Source organism: Coregonus lavaretus (assembly GCF_964263955.1).
Source record: "Coregonus lavaretus genome assembly, chromosome: 5".
Classification (NCBI taxonomy): Eukaryota; Metazoa; Chordata; class Actinopteri; order Salmoniformes; family Salmonidae; genus Coregonus; species Coregonus lavaretus.
In genome coordinates this window covers 17,508,101-17,530,358 of record NC_139992.1, presented here as the reverse complement: position 1 = coordinate 17,530,358, position 22,258 = coordinate 17,508,101, and the positions used below count along the sequence as shown (strand labels likewise).

At 40.9% G+C, this 22,258-nt stretch overlaps 1 protein-coding gene across 1 annotated transcript in view; it reads left to right on the top strand.

Annotated features, from left to right (window-relative positions):
• LOC311128752 (titin-like) overlaps positions 1-22,258 on the top strand; it is a gene marked incomplete at both ends in the record, with an annotated part of 197,807 nt that overhangs the window by 91,429 nt on the left and 84,120 nt on the right. Inside the window, 21 exon segments of the mRNA XM_084161001.1 lie at positions 2,071-2,127; positions 3,244-3,642; positions 4,103-4,372; positions 4,479-4,754; positions 4,853-4,992; positions 5,106-5,232; positions 9,691-9,957; positions 10,047-10,186; positions 10,335-10,461; positions 11,203-11,345; positions 12,902-13,025; positions 15,691-15,957; positions 16,064-16,161; positions 17,304-17,472; positions 19,346-19,612; positions 19,793-20,059; positions 20,308-20,586; positions 20,702-21,110; positions 21,270-21,394; positions 21,505-21,771; positions 21,862-22,131. Of these exon segments, the coding sequence (XP_084017127.1) occupies positions 2,071-2,127; positions 3,244-3,642; positions 4,103-4,372; positions 4,479-4,754; positions 4,853-4,992; positions 5,106-5,232; positions 9,691-9,957; positions 10,047-10,186; positions 10,335-10,461; positions 11,203-11,345; positions 12,902-13,025; positions 15,691-15,957; positions 16,064-16,161; positions 17,304-17,472; positions 19,346-19,612; positions 19,793-20,059; positions 20,308-20,586; positions 20,702-21,110; positions 21,270-21,394; positions 21,505-21,771; positions 21,862-22,131 (4,488 nt within the window).

Sequence of the window (22,258 nt, the reverse complement as noted above, 5' to 3'; positions counted from 1 at the left end):
TGTTGTCCTATTGGTCTTAGTCTATTGTTCAATGTGTAAAACATCAGGGTTTTAATTTAGTCTGGTGTGATGTTTTCATTGTTATTATCTTGTTAAGTGAGCTGTTATGTGTACTGTGAAACCGTTGCTGCAGTTCTCCGACAAAAAGCTAAAATTCACATTGAGGAAGAAGAAATACTTGTACTGCCAACCTTGATGAAAACAACCAGGATATCCAAAGACGTGGAGCAAGAACAGGAGATTATATCACTGAAGAAAGTGCCTTCAGTCCCCTTTGAAGATCTGCCAGCACCACTAAAGAAACCTCCTCCAAATATTACAAAGCATACAATCCATGACTTTGAAGAGAGAGTGTATGAAGAAGGTGAAGTAACAATATCTGAAAGATATGAGGCAGAGCAAATAAGCATGACAGATAAAATCAGCAAGATACCTGATGGAGCAAAAGTAAAGACACCTAAAGAAGTTGAACCAAAAGACTCAACTGAGGACAAATGGCCTCTGAAGACCATTCCCAGAGATGAAAAAGAAGAGGGCAAAATTACTTTGAAGAAAACTCCCAAGGGGATGAAAGAAGAGGCACCAACAGACCCCAGTTTAGCCCAAAATAAACTATCCAGATTGCCATCAGATGAAAAAGAACAAGAAACTGTGAAGTTAAAACCATTCCAAAAATCTCTTAAAGCAGGGATCATTGAGCCAGAGAAGGACAAGGACAAAGACAAAGAATCTATGGTTTTCAAGAGAGGAGAGAGACAACCAAGAGATGAAGACATTAAAGAACCTGTTGATCGTAAGAAAGCTGATAGAATTCCTAGTGCTAAAGAAGAGCCACAGGCAGTCAAATTAAAACCAGTGGCGAAAGTTCCTGAAGATGAACAAGTCTGGGATTCTGACAAACCATTGACAAAGGTGAAAAGGATTCCAACACAGGACCAAGAGAAGGAAGATGTTAAATTGAAGCCATTTTCAAAGTCACCTAAAGCTGACACTGAAGCTGTCCAAAGTCCTCCAAAGACAGCATCCGTAAAGAAAATGGAAAAGAGTCCTCAAGAGGAAAAGCCAGTACAGTTAAGAAAGGTGGAGCTTGTGCCAAAAGAACCAGAGGACGAAGACAAACCCTTAAAGCATGAAGAGACACTTAAGAAAATGGTGGAACTGAAAAAGACTCCTTCACCTAAGTTTGAAAAACCAAAAGAAATAGAAACAATTACTATGGAGAGGAAGCCCAGTGCAGAAAGGACAAAAAAGCAGCCCAAAGAAGTTTCACCAAAAGATTCATTTGAAGGTGTTACCCTAAAAAAAGTTCCAAAGAAATCACCACAACAGGAAACTGATGGAGCACCACCGAAGAAGGTGCCAGCAATGAAAGAGCTTTCCCCTAAAGTTGTACAGTTACGAAATATCTCGTCTCAGCTGGAGGAGGAAGTATTTGAGGAGGAGCCAGAGGCTGAGGAGGAATCTGACAATGAAGGTTGGGGATGGCAACTTGTCCCTCGGGATAGTTGTGGGTCCACAGAAGACTGGGGAGAGGAAGGTGATGCACTTGAGACCCCTGGAATGCCAAGACAAGGTGAGATGAATGCTGGAGCGTATCAACATTAATGGCTCAGAAAAAGTCCTTCACCCCAAATAATCTCCATCCATTTCCATCTTCATGTTTTTATGTTCTACATGTTAAGGTTTGTCATCATTCCATATTGTTTCTTCATGTCGATCATTTTCATCAGAAAAGTATTTTATCCCAAATAATCTTAATCCATTTCCATCTTGTTCTATGTGACGTTTGTCACCATTGTGTGTTGTTTCTTCATGTCAGTCTCCATGTTTGTGCTATTTGTCTGTCAATCCATGTAAAAAGTACGTTTAGCATGTTGTTATTCCACATGGTGTTTAACATTGTGTAGTATATACCCATCTCCCATCATCCATTGTCCATTTGTTTCCATCATCACCCTTCATCTTTATTTATCTCACCTTATTGTGTGTTACATTCGGAGTACAAATATTTACAAGGGATTTGAATGTGACCTGTCTTTACGTTATAGTCATTCTAAATATCTTAAACAGATGGAAAGCCAGCAGAAGAAGCAGGTGCAGGCAGAGGTAGAGGTAGAGGCCTCAAAGGTAAGACTATCCATGTGAAAATAATAGCTTTTTTAGAGTGCTGTGTCAGCACACAACTCTTTTCCCTCATAGTATTTTTCAAGCTTATTCTCTTTCTTCACAGTGTTCTCACTGTAACTACTTTTGAACGGTTTACATTATAATCACTGTTCAAACTTTAAAACATGTGGACAGATTAAACTTATATTGTTTGTCAACAGTTTTTTAATATAATTTATTCTACTTAACTACTAAGATTTTTGTCCTTCCCAAAACCTCCATCAGCTTCAATGGGATGTCTTCAATATTCTAAACTTCTCATAATTCAGCAATGACATCCAACATTCTACCCACTGTGAACACTTGCTTTTGAAAGAAATCAGCTACTTTGACCAATTTCCCAACAAGTTGGACAAAAACTCAGTGTATGAAATCTTTGTCTCTTTCTCTGGTTTTCAAATAAGCAATCAGAATATAAATATATTCTACAACTATTTTAGTAAACGCATAAGCTTCTTTCTTTTGCTGCTAGTTATAACAAAAATAGTTGCTATGCAGGCTAGATAACATTCCCTTGCTAGCTAGCCAACTCAATTAATTCTTAATTCTAGTAGTTAATACAGTAGCATGTTGAATTAAGCAAGGATGAGAGACTTGTCCAAGTCCATGTCTGAGTCACTGGGGGCAGTGGATGCACAGTGATAATTCAAATGGAACTGGCATTTGCCATGGATTATTGTGAATAACAAACGCCTATCAACCAATCAGCATCCAGGAACTAATCTACGATTTTATAAAGGCTACTATCCCACTACAATTAATGATACAGTCATTAGCCTGATTCTGATACACTAGCCTACATTTTTCAAACACTAGCCAGAAGCCTCTAATAATTTAAACTTCTGAACTTCTTCCTCTACCATAAAAATACTTTTGGACAGCTGATGCAGCACTCACATTTTCTATTAGGAAATATTATTTTATAATTTAACACTGTTAGTGTTAACAATGTAAGTGTTAAACTGTAAGTGCTTTAATGGTAAGTGTTAAAAAATGTATTCGTTTGAAAATGTTAACACTTTTAACTCATGTAAACAGGCTAAACATGTAATCTGTGTAATTGTGTCTGAATTGTAGCAGGCAAAACTCCATCCCCTGGTGAAGGCAGGGGTAGAGGACTAAAACCCGGTGGTGGTGGAGGAGACAAACCCCCAGATGCTAATCCTTTCGGATTCCAGCTCAAAGCAGTTCCACTGAAGTTTACGAAACCACTCAAGGACATAGTGTTACAAGAAGGTGATGCTGTTGGTGCATCTGCTACATTTGAGTGTGAAGTTTCACCTTCTACTGCTGTAACTACGTGGATGAAAGATGGCAGCAACCTAAGAGAGAGTCCAAAACACAAATTCACCTCTGATGGCAAAGATCGCAGACTGGCCATTATTGACGTCCAACTGGTGGACACTGGAGAATACACTTGTGTTGCCAAGCTGGGCAACAAGGAAAAGACAACAACCGCCAAACTCATTGTTGAAGGTATTTCAGATAATTTATTTAATTTAAAGAATGTGAATTATTTACATTATATAAGAAATTAGTTACTAACAATTAATTAATTATGTATTCATACGAATCTTATTTCTTTACAAAATCATGTAAACCACTGAAAAGCTGATAACAATTAATTTCCAAGTGATGTAGCTTTAATAACGGTTGTTTACTTAATGTCATGTTTTATATTGTCATACAAAAATGTATACCATATAACTACACAATTTTATGGAGAGTACCCCCCTTTTTGATAAAGTATTCCTTAATCTATGTAGCTTTTGTCACGTTTAAGTTGTGCTGATAATTATATATATATATATATATATATATATATATTATTGATATAGGTTGATGCATTTTACCTTTATATTTTGATGCAAATCATTTGTATGCACATTTTCATGTAAATTATTACCTAATACTTATCCAATACTTACCTGTTCAGAACTACCCGTGAAGTGGGTGAAAGAGCTGGTTGAGGAGACGTCGGTCATGAAGGGGCAGCCTATGTACCTGAACTGTGAGTTGAACAAGGAGAGAGAAGTGACCTGGATGAAGAGTGGTAATGTCCTCAAAGTAATCCCTGGAAAGGTGGCCATCAACGTCATTGGAATGCAACAAGCCGTTACGATCCAGAACATGGGAGATGACGACGCTGGAATCTACGCATGCGAGTGTGAACTCATCAGGACTAAAACAACTGTCAAAATCATTGGTATGTAGAGAATTCCCTAAATAAACCGTTGACACTTATCAACAATATAAATATACTGAATCTGTTAGTCTACGTACGAAAACTGATTACAAATAAATGTTTACAGAAATTGTCAGAGACTGGTTGGTGAAACCATTGAGAGATCAGCATGTGAAACCCAAGGCCACTGCCACTTTCAAGTGTGAGCTCTTCAAAGAAACCCCTAACTGGAAGTGGTTCAAAGGCAACGATGAGATTACTAATGATCCCACTGACAAGACTGAGGTCAAGAAAGAAGGCAAAGTCCTGACTCTCACAATAAAGAATGCACAGCCCGAAGATATTGCAGAATATGCCATGGAGGTTGAAGGCCACAGATACACAGCTAAACTGACTCTTGGAGGTTGGTTGCACAATCACACATATCTTGTATGGTGTTGAATCCAGTAAGGCTACCTACATGAAGTGAATGCTTATCATATACTTTTGATATTTTTACAGAACGTGAAGCTGAGATCTTGAAGCCTCTCTCAAGTTGCGAGGTGGTTGAGAAAGAGGATGTTACATTTGAAACTGAAATATCTGAAGAGGATGTGCCTGGAGAATGGACACATAAAGGGCAGGTCTTAACAAGATCACCGGTAAGACTTGTCTTATGATTTGACTGTAATATTTGCACGGACACTAAGCGTAACCACAATTTTCAGAAATGTTGAACAGTCTTTGATATCTTTTTTTAATTGTGCATTTTCAGACATGTGAGATCAAAATGGAGGGCAAGAAACGTTTCCTCACTCTGAAAAGTGTTCCACTTGAAGCATCTGGAGAGGTGTCTTATACAGCTCTGAATGCTGTCACTAGTGCTGTGCTCACAGTCAAGGGTAAGCAATTGTTCCAAGAGCACAGTATGTATGTATGTATGTATGTATGTATGTATGTATGTATGTATGTATGTATGTATGTATGTATGTATGTATGTATGTATGTATGTATTTACAATATATATACAAAAGTATGTGGACACCCCTTCAAATTAGTGGATTCGGCTATTTCAGCCACAGACGTTGCTGACAGGTGTACAGTATATGTAAGGACAGATGCTTGGAGACGAGAAGAAAGTACAGGGAGTGAACATACAATGGAAAAACTGACAGGAACAAAACACCGACAGCGTCTGGACAACAGAAACGAAACAACATTAATGCAGAGACGGGGATCAAACTGAGGAACAGACAGATATAGGGGAGGTAACCAAGCAGTGACAAAGTTCAGGTGAGTCCAATGAAGCGCTGATGTGCGTAACGATGGTGACAGGTGTGCGTAATGATGATCAGCCTGGCACCCTCGAGCCGGCCGAGGCACGGGAACCTGTCGAGCCGGCCGATGCGTGGGAGCCTGACTCCATGTTCCAGAGACGTGGGAGCCTGACGAGCCGGCTGAGGCGTGGAAGCCTGACGAACCAGCTGAGGCATGGAATCCTGATGAGCCGGATGAGTCGTGGAAGCCTGACGAGCCGGCTGAGGCATGATGCGCATAACGATGGTGACAGGTGTGCGTAATGATGATCAGCCTGGCGCCCTCGAGCGCCAGGGAGGGGGAGCAGGAGCAGGCGTGACAGTATAAAATCGAGCACACACCCATGCAATCTCTGTAGACAAACATTGGCAGTAGAATGGTCTTACTGAAGAGCTTAGAGACTTTCAACGTGGCACCGTCATAGGATGCCACCTTTCCAACAAGTCAGTTCGTCAAATTTCTGCCCTACTAGAGCTACCCCGGTCAACTGTAAGTGCTATTATTGTGAAGTGGAAACGTCTAGGAGCAACAACGGCTCAGCCGCGAAGTGGTAGGCCACACAAGCTCACAGAACGGGACCGGCGAGTGCTGAAACGCGTACCGCGTAAAAATCGTCTGTCCTCGGTTGCAACACTCACTATCGAGTTCCAAACTGCCTCTGGAAGCAACGTCAGCACAATAACTGTTCTTTGGGAGCTTCTTGAAATGGGTTTCCATGGCCGAGCAGCCGCACACAAGCCTAAGATCACCATGCGCAATGACAAGCGTCGGCTGGATTGGTGTAAAGCTCGCTGCCATTGGACTCTGGAGCAGTAGAAACACATTCTCTGGAGTGATGGACGAATCTGGGTTTGGCGGATGCCAGGAAAACGCTACCTGCCCGAATGCATAGTGCCAACTGTAAAGTTTGGTGGAGGAGGAATAATGGTCTGGGGCTGTTTTTCATGGTTCGGGCTAGGCCCCTTAGTTCCAGTGAAGGGAAATCTTAACGCTGCAGCATACAATGACATTCTAGGCGATTCTGTGATTCCAACTTTGTGGCAACAGTTTGGGGAAGGCTCTTTCCTGTTTCAGCATGACAATGCCCCTGTGCACAAAGCGAGGTCCATACAGAAATGGTTTGTTGAGATCGGTGTGGAAGAACTTGACTGGCTTGCACAGAGCCCTGACCTCAACCCCATCGAACACCTTTGGGATGATTTGGAACGCTGACTGTGAGCCAGGCCTAATTGCCGAACATCAGTGCCCGACCTCACTAATGCTCTTGTGGCTGAAAGGAAGCAAGTCCCCGTAGCAATGTTCCAACATCTAGTGGAAAGCCTTCCCAGAAGAGTGGAGGCTGTTATAGCAGCAAAGGGGGGACCAACTCCATATGAATGCCCATGATTTTGGAATGAGATGTTCGACGAGCAGGTGTCCACATACTGTTGGTCATGTAGTGTATGTATTGATGATGTTATGCATGTATTGACAAAGAGATCCTTATTCGTACCTCCTAGAAATGGAAATGGACTTCACAGTCCCCTTGAAGGATGTGTCTGTACCTGAAAAGAAACAGGCTATGTTTGAGTGTACTATCACAAGGGATGTGCCTAAAGTCATGTGGTTAAAGGGTTCTGACACCATTGGTACATCAGACAAAAAATATGAAATAATCGATGATGGATAAAAAACAATGTTGGTCATAAACAACTGTCAGTTTAATGATGAGGGAAATTACAGTATAGAAGCCTTGGGCAAAAAGTCAACCGCTACACTCACTGTGGAGGGTAAGTATGGAACCATTGTTTTTAGACTTGAAACCCTTTGAGTGGTTTTTGTTTGATATCATCAAAAGTTGTGATTCATTCATTCTTTTGCTAGTTGGAATAATTTTCTCTTAACTAAGTCCATTATGCACACACCTAACATAATATAGGTATGAGGCTCAAATTTGAATTGCCACTTCAGGACCAAACTGAGAAGGAAGGTAACACTGCTCGGTTTGAGCTTGAGATCTCTCATGAGAATGTACCCGTGACATGGTACAAAAATGAAGTAAAATTCCATGTGAGCAGAACCGTGCTCATCCATAGTCGTCGAAAGAAACACACGTTAGAAATCAAGGAGTTGACTCTAGATGATATCTGCCAGGTTAAGGCAGAGGCTAAAGGAATTCTCTCAATGGCAAAGCTGACGGTGATAGGTAACCCCTGCTTTGTTGCTTTACTCAAATTGTTTGTCATTCAAGGATTTGCCCCATGCTACAGTACATAAATACAGAATGCAAAACACTTATCCTCCTCATGACTCCATGTTCCAGAGAGTGATGCATACTTCGTAGTGAAGTTGCAGGATTATACTGCAGTCGAGAAAGACGAAGTCACTCTGGACTGTGAACTCAGCAAAGATGTCCCAGTCATGTGGTACCATAATGAGACTGAAATGAATGCCTCTAAGATGGTAACCATAACGGCTGAAGCGAATCGAAGAATGTTGTCCATCAAGAAAGTGGAGGACCAAGATAAGGGACAATACGTATGTGATTGTGGAACGGACAAAACCATGGCAAATATTAATATCAAGGGTAAGCAATTACAAATGTTTGTTAAGCAACAAACATTTATTTTGAGAACGTTCTTGCGGTTTTCTTGTAATTGTAATGTTCTCAATCCTGAATTGCAGCTCGAGATATAGAGATAATTCGGCCAATGTATGGTGTTGAGCTCTTTGATGGCGAGACCGCTCGCTTTGAAGTAGAAATCTCTGAAGATGATGTCCATGGCCAGTGGAAACTGAAGGGAGAAGTCCTTACTCAATCCCCTGTATGTTACATAGACCAAATTATTCTCACTGTTGTTTGACCATTTTACCATTCATATCCATTACGTGATCATCCATTCACATCCATTACGTGGTCTTGAAATATTACAATGAAACAGCCTATAGCATTCTCTTCCTTCCTCCTTTTCCCCTTCATCTTCATCTAATGTGGACTATTTTCTATACAAATGTTGCTATAATTTACAGGACGTTGAAATCATAGAGGACGTTGCAAAGCACACATTAATATTATACTACCTCAAGGTCCCCTTGTCAGGGGAGATTCTATTTACAGCTGCTAATGCTAAATGTGTTGCTAATCTGAAAGTGAAAGGTGAGATTCTTTGGTTGGTGATATGATAATGTAAATATTAATATTTTCAGTGGTGGTTCTCTACGCATTGCCATGATGCCACATTATCTCTGTTTCCTTCTGAACTACAGAGAGTCCAATTACATTTGTCACACCTTTGAGTGATGTGCAAGTGTATGAAAAAGATGAGGCCAGATTTAAGTGTGAGGTGTCCAGAGCGCCTAAGAGCTTCCGTTGGCTCAGGGGATCTCATGAGTTGACAGCTGATGATAAGTTTGATATTATCCATGAAGGAAAGAGACACACTCTGGTGGTCAAATCTGCTGCATATGAGGATGAAGCTAAGTACATATTTGAGGTAGAGGACAAGAGAACCACTGGCAAACTAGTTATCCAAGGTAATCTGAAGAGATTTTTTGGTGCTTCCTGTTTAAATCCTGATTCAATTCATTACAAGTGACTGAAATTGATCTTCTCACGATGACAATGATTCAATTTCTTATGAATTGAATGTCTTATCAGGAATTCGCCTTGAGTTTGTCAAGCCCATTAAGGATGTCACTGTCAAGGAGCGCGAGACAGCAGAGTTCAGTATTGAACTCTCACATGACAACATCCAGGTCACCTGGTACAAGAACGATGTGCGTTTGCATCCCAGCAAAGTTGTGCACATGTCAGATGATGGCAAGATGCACAAATTGACCTTCAAGGTGGTGTCCATTGATGACACATCCATGATCAAAGTAGAGGCCATGGGCAAAATCTCAGAGGCCATGCTCACAGTTCTCGGTTAGTATACCGTTAAAACCCTTGAAACGTTCAATCACAACAAATCTATACAATCTGTAGATGAAAATAACAGGTGAGTTACCGTTGTCGAAACTGAAATATCACACGCAACTCATCATGGTTTCTTTTTCATCAACAGAGGGAAAGCCTTACTTCACGACAAAACTGCACGACTACTCAGTCACTGAGAAGGATGAACTGACGATGGTTTGTGAACTGAGCAAGCCCAAAGCAGAGGTGAAATGGTTCAAAGGTGACCAGCAAATCACTTCCTCCAAGAATGTGGTCATCAAAGCCGATGGAAAGAGGCGTATGCTGATCATTAAGAAGACAGAGAAAGCCGACATTGGAGAATACAGCTGTGATTGTGATACGGACAGAACCACGGCCAAGCTCAATATTGAAGGTAGCCTTTAGCTCAGCATTTGAGAATTGCAGTATATATTTTCCTTCATTCATACAAACACTTGAGTTGTCTTTGTGTTTCTTCTACAGATCGTGACATTAAGTTTGTCAGGCCCCTGTACAGCGTGGAAGTGACAGAAACTGAAATCGCCAAGTTTGAGATTGAGATCTCTGAGGAGGATGTACATGGTCACTGGAAACTCAAAGGAGAGGCTCTTCACCAGTCTCCTGTAAGAAAATATCCACAACATTATTACTACATACAATAATTGGACATTCCTTAGTACATTTCCTAGCGGTTGAGGAGTAAAAGAAAATAGATGGTAAGTATAATTTGATGAGGATCACTTAGTAACTGTTTATGTATTCTCTTTCAAGGACTGTGAGATTAAGGAGGAGGGTACAAGGCATGTCCTTATCCTGTACAACGTTCGCAAGGATCAGGCCGGAGAAGTTGACTTCCAGGCTGCCAATGCTAAATCCAATGCTCACCTTAGAGTTAAAGGTGAGAATGATTTAACACACACTCACACATTTATTTGACCATGAGATAAGCACTCACACATTGTCCCAACTGTTGGTTGAATAAGTAAACCCCAGAGCTGTCAGATGAGGATATAGTCAGGCATTTACAGCCCCTTTTAAGTAGGTGTCAAACATTTTACAAGGGAGGACTAAAGCTATCTAAATAAGTGTGTCATAAAAAGTGTTGAAGTTCGGATATCAATTCTGGCACACTTCTTACATATCTAAATATCTACTTGCAAAACACCCAGGGCCTTGCTATGCAATGCAATTCTTAGCCATGATGCAACCATTTTTGGGGTAAAAGTTGGGTAACAACGCACCCCCAAAATTCAAAGAGGTTGATTGACAAGGACAGATTGCCTAACCGGTGGTTTGGCAGGGGGTGGGTTAAAGGCCAATCAGGTGTTGTGGCTATTTTAGAATCCACATGCCTTATCTAGAGTGGGCAGTTAGTGATTGGCAGAGCTACAACATGCCTGCCTCTCAAAGTTTTTTGCTGACCATATACATCTCAAGGAAACTGGGTATGCAAATGAGGAAGGCCCCCAATTTCAAGTCCCTCTGCGCTAGTCCTAGCAGTTCTCCTGGTGGTTTACAGGGCTCCAGAGCAGTGGCCAGCCGTCAGGGCATCCGCAAAATGAGGATTTAGCAGTTAAGGATTTACCGGTTTCTCTTGGGATTTGGGAGTGACTAATAATGTCTTCTCCTCAATCTAAAGCGCGGGTGATCGGCCTGCTGCGGCCTCTCAAGGATGTTACTGTTACTGCTGGGGAGACCGCCACTTTCGACTGTGAACTGTCATACGAAGGAATAACTGTGGAATGGTTCCTAGGGGGTACGAAGTTGGAGCCAAGTGACAGAGTAAGTGTTTATACTGTACCATCTGAAATATTTATGTTACCTCAACACTGACACTCCCTCAAGTAATTTATAGGGAAACATGCTAAGACTTTGAATTGTACTTATGAACAACAATTTTTCCAATATGGCAGACAAATACCCGTTGTCATGGAATTTACTACCTGGATTATAACATATTCTCATATCCCAAATACTTGTAATGTTTTAACGTGATCTAAACGTTGTCCTCGGTTTAACTTAATCTTATTCAAAAAAGGGTATTGAATTTAAATGGATCTTAGCCAGATTGTCATGTTGCATTATTTACTTTTCTACATTTCGATTTGAATTTTCTCTTGCATGTGCAACCGACATGCTTTCTGCATATAAGGACCTGTGAGGATCAGGATTCCAGTTGGGGATTTGATCCGGGTTTTGAGATAACGCAGGAGGGCTTTTCTGCGCTGCGAGCGTTCTTCAAGTTATTTTTAACTGCTTCAAGTGTGTGTGTCCAATGGCACGTGGCTTGAGTTATTTGACAGTTATCATTTTTAAATATGAAACATGTGTTGTAATTTCATGTACAAATTGGCTTTGAATTGCTTTGAGTTATCTGTTAGGCCCGTACATACCTATATATATATTGTCTAGCATAGTTGTTTAATTAATTCCTGTGGGTTTGTGGTGTGAAAACGTTATATGATAGGTTGATTTACGATGTTGCATAGACTGGTTTGCCCTTCAGTTACATACAGTTATATCAGTCCTATTACCTATTTTAATGATGATTGAATTCACATACTTGACAATTTGATGTGTTGCCATACACAATGCTAGCAAACGTTTGATTATTTTGAGGATAACTGTGATTACTTTTGTTCCACTAAAAGTCTTACATTTAGAATAATATATTCTGGAATATGTAGGCTATTATTTTAATGTGGCTATGGCTGAATAGTCCAAAACATGATGATTTAAGCTGTCAGGTGTTGTTAGGAAAACCTGAGGTGCCATTTGTACTGTTATAATAATGATATAACAGTCTGAAGGTGTTGTTTTAAAGTGGCTGTTTAAAGTTACGTTTAAAATAATATATAGTCTACCTTGCAACAGAGGCAGCTAAATAACTTTGATATACTGTAACCATTTGTCCAAAGCCTGTGAATGAACTGCCATGGTCTTCATGTTTTCACATATAGTTGTTATGTCATTAGGCATATCATGACTATTTGTAATGGGGAAGAAAATATAGAACCTATGTTGACTGTAATTGCTGTACCACTGCACCATAAGTGGTAGGCCTATATTGTTTACATTCAAGAAGAAAACTTGACTTTATGGAACACCTACTGTAAAGGACTGGGGAAGTTTGGTCTTAGTTAACCACCTTACCCAAGCTCTGGTAAAATGGAAGAGTCAGGTGACAACTGGAGTTAAAATTAAGCCTAGGGTCCCCTCAGGGTGCCTTCGATCCCTTGTCACCAGCTGCTGATGTTCATTCACAGGAAGAAGTAAATAGCTTGACCCCACATAGCTGTCCCCGTCCACCTGATTTATCAAACTGCTTGATTTGGCAGGTGGTCACCCGAGCAGAAGGCAAAAATCACACTCTGACTCTCAGAGATGTCAAGATTTCAGAAGATGGAGAAGTTAAACTCACTGCAAAGGATTTCCAGATTGAGGCCAGACTACATGTGGATGGTAGGTTAATCTATGTGTGTTATGTGAATGATAGGTTGCTATTGCTGTTTGTGGTATTTGGTTGCTGTTGTTGTTGGGATTCTTGCCCCCACAATGATTGCCCCCAACTGCTCTCTTAATCGACATGGAGACTTGGTTTCTATTTCCATTCCAAATGTACAGTTGTCATGCTTTGAAGGTCCTAATTGGTTGATTTCTTCAAATTCATTGGTGGTATGATTTTGTGCATATGATGAGGTTAAACAACAATATAGTTAAAATATGTACACTATAAAGCATATTGGACTGATGAATCACTATGGATGGAGCTACAGTGAGGGAAAAAAGTATTTGATCCCCTGCTGATTTTGTACGTTTGCCCACTGACAAAGACATGATCAGTCTATAATTTTAATGGTAGGTTTATTTGAACAGTGAGAGACAGAATAACAACAAAAAAATCCAGAAAAACGCATGTCAGAAATGTTATAAATTGATTTGCATTTTAACGAGGGAAATAAGTATTTGACCCCTTTGCAAAACATGACTTAGTACTTGGTGGCAAAACCCTTGTTGGCAATCACAGAGGTCAGACGTTTCTTGTAGTTGGCCACCAGGTTTGCACACATCTCAGGAGGGATTTTGTTCGACTCCTCTTTGCAGATCTTATCCAAGTCATTAAGGTTTCGAGGCTGACGTTTTGCAACTCGAACCTTCAGCTCCCTCCACAGATTTTCTATGGGATTAAGGTCTGGAGACTGGCTAGGCCACTCCAGGACCTTAATATGCTTTTTCTTGAGCCAATCCTTTGTTGCCTTGGCCGTGTGTTTTGGGTCATTGTCATGCTGGAATACCCATCCACGACCCATTTTCAATGCCCTGGCTGAGGGAAGGAGGTTCTCACCCAAGATTTGACGGTACATGGCCCTGTCCATCGTCCCTTTGATGCGGTGAAGTTGTCCTGTCCCCTTAGCAGAAAAACACTCCCAAAAGCATAATGTTTCCACCTCTATGTTTGACGGTGGGGATGGTGTTCTTAGGGTCATAGGCAGCATTCCTCCTCCTCCAAACACGGCGAGTTGAGTTGATGCCATTTTGGTCTCATCTGACCACAACACTTTCACCCAGTTCTCCTCTGAATCATTCAGATGTTCATTGGCAAACTTCAGACGGGCCTGTATATGTGCTTTCTTGAGCAGGGTGACCTTGCAGGCGCTGCAGGATTTCAGTCCTTCACGGCGTAGTGTGTTACCAATTGTTTTCTTGGTGACTATGGTCCCAGCTGCCTTGAGATCATTGACAAGATCCTCCCATGTAGTTCTGGGCTGATTCCTCACCGTTCTCATGATCATTGCAACTCCACAAGGTGAGATCTTGCATGGAGCCCCAGGCCGAGGGAGATTGACTGTTCTTTTGTGTTTCTTCCATTTGCGAATAATCGCACCAACTGTTGTCACCTTCTCACCAAGCTGCTTGGCGATGGTCTTGTAGCCCATTCCAGCCTTGTGTAGGTCTACAATCTTGTCCCTGACATCCTTGGAGAGCTCTTTGGTCTTGGCCATGGTGGAGAGTTTGGAATCTGATTGATTGATTGCTTCTGTGGACAGGTGCCTTTTATACAGGTAACAAACTGAGATTAGGAGCACTCCCTTTAAGAGTGTGCTCCTAATCTCAGCTCGTTACCTGTATAAAAGACACCTGGGAGCCAGAAATCTTTCTGATTGAGAGGGGGTCAAATACCTATTTCCCTCATTAAAATGCAAATCAATTTATAACATTTTTGACATGCGTTTTTCTGGATATTTTTGTTGTTATTCTGTCTCTAACTGTTCAAATAAACCTACCATTAAAATTATAGACTGATCATGTCTTTGTCAGTGGGCAAACATACAAAATCAGCAGGGGATCAAATACTTTTTTCCCTCACTGTATATAGACCTGGTTCATGGTAACATACTCCTCCTGCCTATGTAAATGCAAGGTAAATACACACATTTTTGGCCATTTTATGTAAAGTGGGATCATTGTAAGTACATTGTGACATAGATTCAGATTTCTTTAAACATTATTTGTTTTCTCGATGCAAAGCACAGACAACAATGTAAGTGGGCAGGTGTTAATGTTCTGGGAGCCTAACCTACCCAACCAGTCTGAATTCGATGGGAATCCCATCCATGGTTGATGGCCTATCAGCAAAGAAGTATGCATTAAGTATGAGTTGAGAGTCTATGAGACACAGTCATGTATGCTTTTGTAGCAGTACATAACAGTGTTCCTAAGAGGACCTTAATAAGTATAAAACAATATACGCCTTGCATAATTACGATATAGCGATATGCCTTGCAATATCACAATATAACTGTGTAATCTAAACAAATTATTTTAGAGTGAGGAGAGGTGTCCCCACGATGTTAAGTTTGTTTACAAATGTATAAAAAGTGTAAATGTGTAATTGCACAAACAACAAACAGGTTGAAGGAATTGTGTAACGTAATGTGTAGCCTACACTGTAACTGTAACTACAAAGTCAAAAGATAGGATTTAGGCCACTTAATCTTAAGAGGGACCATAACAATAATAATAGTTGGTGACAGTGAAAGAATGTGGTCAAATTATTTTCTTGGCTTCCTAAGCTGTTACGATATGTAAAGCACAAGTCATGTGTAATTAATGTGTGACCTCACAGAACCACCAGTTGAGTTCACCAAACCTCTGGAGGACCAGACAGTTGAGGAAGAGGCCACTGCTACTTTGGAGTGTGAAGTCTCCAGGGATAACGCTGAGGTCAGGTGGTTCCAAGACGGACAGGAGATCCGCAAAACGAAGAAATATGACATTGTTGCCGATGGCCGCAAGAGAAGACTCATCATTCATGGCTGTACTCTTGATGATTCAAAAACATTTACCTGCGACGCCTCAGAATTCAAATCCTCTTGCTTCCTTAACGTTGAACGTAAGTAAAGTATAGATTAAAAACCTTTCATATAGTTTGTTTGTTTGTAAAGACTTTGGTGTATTTGGCCTACTGGTATATTAACACTGTGACCGTGTCCTTACAGCTCCACATGTTGACTTCTCTAAGCCACTCCATGATGTTGAGGTCAAAGAAAAGGAATCTGCCAGATTTGAATGCGAAGTATCTCGCGAAAATGTGAAGGTATTGATTCCTGACCCTTCACCCCTTACCTCCCCCACCCTACCACTTTCCCCACCCCCTGCACAATACATGCACATTCAAACACGACCTTCTTATTTGTATAATAATATAATATAGTTGTATGTGGAATTACAAAATATAATATTAAAGGTCATGAACAGTCAAAATCATGTTTTTCATGAAATTGCTTGGTTTATATTTGAAGGAAACCAGATCGAAGTATGATGACCAAAGTATGAAAAATTACAGTTGCTTCTACATAGATAAAGTTTGCTCATTAAGTTACTGGTCCCCCACCCATGTCACTCACTTGGATTGATTATTAAGGGGACAAGGTGACATCACCTTAACTCTCATTTTAAGACACCACTGGTAACATAACACTAATTGAAATAAGTAGTGCCTTATAACCAATATCGGAGGTGTGTTTGCAGAGGGGTGTGGTTTATATAGCTAGATAGCTACTCTACTGGTGCCAAAATGTTACTGTACGGTGTCAGCCAATATAATTAAGTGTTTACCCTATTCATCTATGGCAAATATACTTATATGTTTCCCCTTTCATCTATGTTTGCTGTTAGCTAGTTACTGGCTAGCTAGGTCTTCAGCCAGCATGGAACAAAAGGGTGGGTGGGTCATTCAAAACTCAGATGCAGTTGTCAAGTCAATACATCCGTCAGTGCTGCTGTGAACCGCATCACAAAAGACATGCCAAATGAGAGATGTATAAAATTAAATTGATATCATTGATGCAATTTCAATGTTGTTTGAGTGGCTTTGTGTATGACCAAATTAGCTTGGTGATTTTACTGCAACACTGCTCACTGCATCCAAGTTGCTTGACATAGGTGTTTCAAAGAGCTGTCAGCCAAGGCGAGCTCATGAATATAAGCTCCCCACCCACTTAGCCTGTCTTTTCAAACTTCCTGGTAGTTAGCCATGAGAGAAAAAGTACTTTTCAGAATGACTGTTCAGGACCTTTAAGACTGAGAGGTAGTTGTCTTTCCTGTCTTCCACTGTGTTCCATTCTAGTGTGCTGTTACATTTCACTCCCTTTGTTTCCGTCATAGTCTGGATCAGTACTTATTAATAGTATTCTACCGTCATTGTAGTCTTTGCTTTATGGTTGTTTCTGTAAACAGGTCCGTTGGTTGAAGGACAGCAGCGAAATCAGAAAGGGAAAGAAATATGAAATAATCGCCAAAGGTCGCCAACACATCCTCATCATCCACAAGTCAGTGTTCGATGATGAAGCAGAATATGAATGTGATGCGAAGGTCTCCAAATCCTCCGGCATGCTTACAGTCGTTGGTGAGTCTGGCACACTTTCTCTGTCTCAAAAGGTACATCCCAAATGGCACCCTATTCTTTATATAGTGCACTACTTTTGACTAGAGCCCATATAGGGCTCTGGTCAAAAGTAGTGCACTTACAGTTGAAGTCGGAAGTTTACATACACTTAGGTTGGTGTCATTAAAACTCATTTTTCAACCACTTCACAAATTTCTTGTTAACAAACTATAGTTTTGGCAAGTCGGTTAGGACATCTACTTTGTGCATGACACAAATCATTTTTCCAACAATTTTTTTACAGACAGATTATTTCGCTTATAATTCACTGTATCACAATCACAATTCCAGTGGGTCAGAAGTTTACATACACTAAGTTGACTGTGCCTTTAAACAGCTTGGAAAATTGCAGAAAATGATATCATGGCTTTAGAAGCTTCTGATAGGCTAATTGACATCATTTGAGTCAATTGGAGGTGTACCTGTGGATGTATTTCAAGGCCTATCTTCAAACTCAGTGCCTCTTTGCTTGACATCATTGGAAAATCAAAAGAAATCAGCCATGACCTCAAAAAAGTAATTGTAGACCTCCACAAGTCTGGTTCATCCTTGGGAGCAATTTCCAAACAACTGACGGTACCATGTTCATTTGTACAAACAATAGTACGCAAGTATAAACACCATGGGACCACGCAGCCGTCATACTGCTCAGGAAGGACACGCGTTCTGTCTCCTAGAGATAAACGTACTTTGGTGCAAAAAGTGCAAATCAATCCCAGAACAACAGCAAAGGACCTTGTGACGATGCTGGAGGAAACAGGTACAAAACTATCTATATCCACATTAAAACAAGTCCCATAACGACATAACCTGAAAGGCTGCTCAGCAAGGAAGAAGCCACTGCTCCAAAACCACCATAAAAAAGCCAGACTACGGTTTGCAACTGCACAAGGGGACAAAGATCGTACTTTTTGGAGAAATGTCCTCTGGTCTGATGAAACAAAAATAGAACTGTTTGGCCATAATGACCATCGTTATGTTTGGAGGATAAAGGGGGTTGTTTACAAGCCGAAGAACACCATCCCAACCGTGAAGCACGGGGGTGGCAGCATCATGCTGTGGGGGTGCTTTGCTGCAGGAGGGACTGGTGCACTTTACAAAATAGATGGCATCATGAGGAAGGAAAATGATGTGGATAAATTGAAGTAACATCTCAAGACATCAGTCAGGAAGTTAAAGCTTGGTCGCAAATGGGTCTTCCAAATGGACAATGACCCCAAGCATACTTCCAAAGTTGTGGAAAAATGGCTTAAAGACAACAAAGTCAAGGTATTGGAGCGGCCATCACAAAGCCCTGGCCTCAATCCTATAGAAAATGTGTGGGCAGAACTGAAAAGCGTGTGCGAGCAAGGCAGCCTACAAACCTGACTCAGTTACACAAGCTCTGTCAGGAGGAATGGGCCAGAATTCACCCAATTTATTGTGGGAAGCTTGTGGAAGGCTACCCAAAATGTTTGACCCAAGTTAAACAATTTAAAGGCAATGCTACCAAATACTAACTGAGTGTATGTAAACTTCTGACCCACTGGGAATGTGATGAAATAAATAAAAGCTGAAATAAATCATTCTCTCTCCTATTATTCTGACATTTCACATTCTTAAAATAAAGTGGTGATCCTAATTGACCTAAGACAGGGAATTTTTACTAGGATTAAATGTCAGGAATTGTGAAAAACTGAGTTTAAATGTATTTGACTAAGGTGTATGTAAACTTCCGACTTCAACTGTATATGCCATTTGGGACTCAGCCAAAGAGATTCATTTTGATGTCATATACTGTAATCGACTTATCATAATATATTGCCTTGACGGTTATATTGTATTTCCTTTGCAGAGGAAGAAGCTAGGTTCACCAGGAACCTGTCTAACGTGGAGGGAACAGAAGCAGACAGTGTGAAGATGATTTGTGAAGTGTCAAAGGCAGATGCTGATGTCATGTGGTATAAGGAAGACCAGGAACTTCCCGAGGGAGGAAGATACGATCAGATCGTAGACGGCAGGAAGAGGATACTCATCATCCAGGATCTCAAAACAGATGATGCTGGAGAGTACTATTGCAAACTGTCCAGCTCAAAGACAACTGGAAACCTGAAAATAAATGGTAATGGAATCAGACATAAGCTCTGTTTAGTCAGCTAAAGACCGTTGTCTGGTGGAGAAAGTGAAATATCCTGGGTAGTGGATACACACCAGTACCGTTATGAAAATCAAATCATGAGATGCAGCTAAAGTATTTGTGTAAAATGAGAGCATATACACTAATCTGTTTTTGTTCTTCTAGAACTGGCTGCTGAGTTTATCGCCATGCCTCAGAGTCAGGAGGTGGTTGAGGGAGAAAAGGCTGAGTTTGTCTGCTCAGTCTCTAAAGACACATTCATTGTCAAATGGATGAAGGATGATAAGGAGCTAGAAAAAGGGGACAAGTATGACATTGTCTGTGATGGCAAGAGAAGAATACTTGTTATCAAGAACTCTGAACCCAAGGATGAGGGAGCCTATGTTGCCCTCATTGGCACCACCAGAGCTACAGCTGACCTGATTGTTCTTGGTAGGTCATCAATGTTGGTTTTCTTTTCTTTTCTATTCTAACCTCACCAACCTGTATGTGTATGTGTATGTGTGTCTTTCGGAGTGGTTGAGATAAAGTTGATTTTCTGTTAGACCTTTGTGTACAATTGGGCAGTAAAGTAATCTTCTTCTAAAATCTTCTTCTTGTGTGTCACTACCTGAGGCAGCTTTGGCGAAATATTTAATTCCATTTATTAACTTGTGTTTCTTTAACTTTTATTTCCACAGAAAAACTCAGGATCATTACACCACTCAAAGACACAGAAGCCAAAGAGGGACAAGAGATCGTCTTCAACTGTGAGGTGAACACTGAGGGAGCTAAAGCTAAGTGGCTGAAGAACGATGAGACCATGTTTGAGAGCAGCAAGTTTGTCATGATCCAGAAAGACAACGTGTTCTCTCTGAGGATCAAGGATGCTGAGAAGTCAGATGAAGGAAACTACACTATTACATTGACAAACCACCGCGGTGAACATGCTAAGAGCTCTGGCAAACTTACAGTAAAAGGTGAACATTGTTTTGTTATCGATTCTACCAACGGCTAATTTGATGTAGTAGTATGTCTTATGTTTGTTTGAAGTTAGCTACATGACTTACTGATTTTTGTTTGTTTTATCTACAGAGGAGAGTCTGAAGATCATTGTACCTCTTGAGGACTGCGACACACAGGAGAAGAAGACTGTTAGCTTCTCTTGCAAGGTCAATAGGCAGAAGGTTACACTGAAATGGACGAAGGCAGGTCAGGAGATCACCTTCAGCAAACGCATAATCTACAGGGTGGACCAATATAAGCACACACTGACCATCAAGGACTGTACTCTGGCTGATGAAGGTGAATACACCGCCATCGCTGGTGATGACAAGTCTACAGCTGAGCTGATCATTAGTGAAGCCCCCACTGACTTCTCCGCACAACTCAAAGACCAGACCATCCTCGAGTTTGAGAATGCTGAGTTCACCTGCAAACTCACCAAGGAGAAGGCTGAGGTGAAATGGTACAGGAATGGACGTGAAATAAGAGAGGGACCCAGGTAGGAACACTTTTAGACTGCTATGAGACATGGTCACTGTTGCTTTACTGTCACTGTCACTAAATCTTAAAAGCTACTTTGCCCCTAAGGGCCACCATAGGAATTTAATTAAATAATAAAAGGTGTAGGGTAACATTATCCATTTTCGCGTTTTACAAGGTACATCTTTGAAAAAGAGGGCAAGACCTGCAGGCTGCGTATCAAGGAGTGCAGACCAGATGATGAGTGTGAATATTCCTGTGGCGTCGATGAAAGGAGATCACACGCCCATCTCTTCGTTGAAGGCAAGCCTCTTGAATTCATTGTATGATTCTGTTTGTGTTTTTCTAACTGTTCTGTATGAATTCATGTTTCACTAATTATATTTTGTATTTGTGTGTAATCTTTATTCCAGAGAGCGCAGTTGAGATCATCAGACCACCAAAGGATGTGTTTGAGCCTCCAGGCTCAGATGTTGTATATGAAGTCGAACTGAACAAAGACAGAGTTGAGGTCAAATGGTTGAGGAACAACATGACCATCGTCCAGGGTGACAAGTACCAGATGATGAGCGAGGGCAAGGTCCACAGACTCCAGGTGTGTGAGATCAGGCCTCGTGACCAAGGAGAGTACAGAATCATCGCCAAAGACAAGGATGCCAGAGCCAAACTGGAACTGGCTGGTAAGTCGTCATAACTGTTATATCCTCTCTGATTCCACAATACATCTATCCTTATATTCTTTGATCTTATAATTGTTTATTCCTCTACAGCTAAGCCAAATATCAAGACTATGGATCAGAGCTTAGTAACAGATGCTGGAAAGCCCATCGTCATGTTCGTGCCCTACAGCTCGTATCCTAAAGCTGAAGCTGAGTGGTTCTATGATAATGTCAGCCTACCCAAGGACAGCATCCACACTGTTGGGGACAGGACAGAGTACAGTCTGAAGGACCCTAAGAAGTCTGACCAAGGACATTACAAGGTTGTCATCAAGAACAAACACGGACAGGGAGAGGCATTCATTAATCTGGATGTCATTGGTAAATTGCCTTTCAATCCACTCTTGTATTTGAATGGATAACGGGAAGGGATTTTATTCTTGTAAAGGATATTTTTCTTGGAATCTGTTCTTGTTCATGGATTCCATTTATTCATGTATTGTTGTCT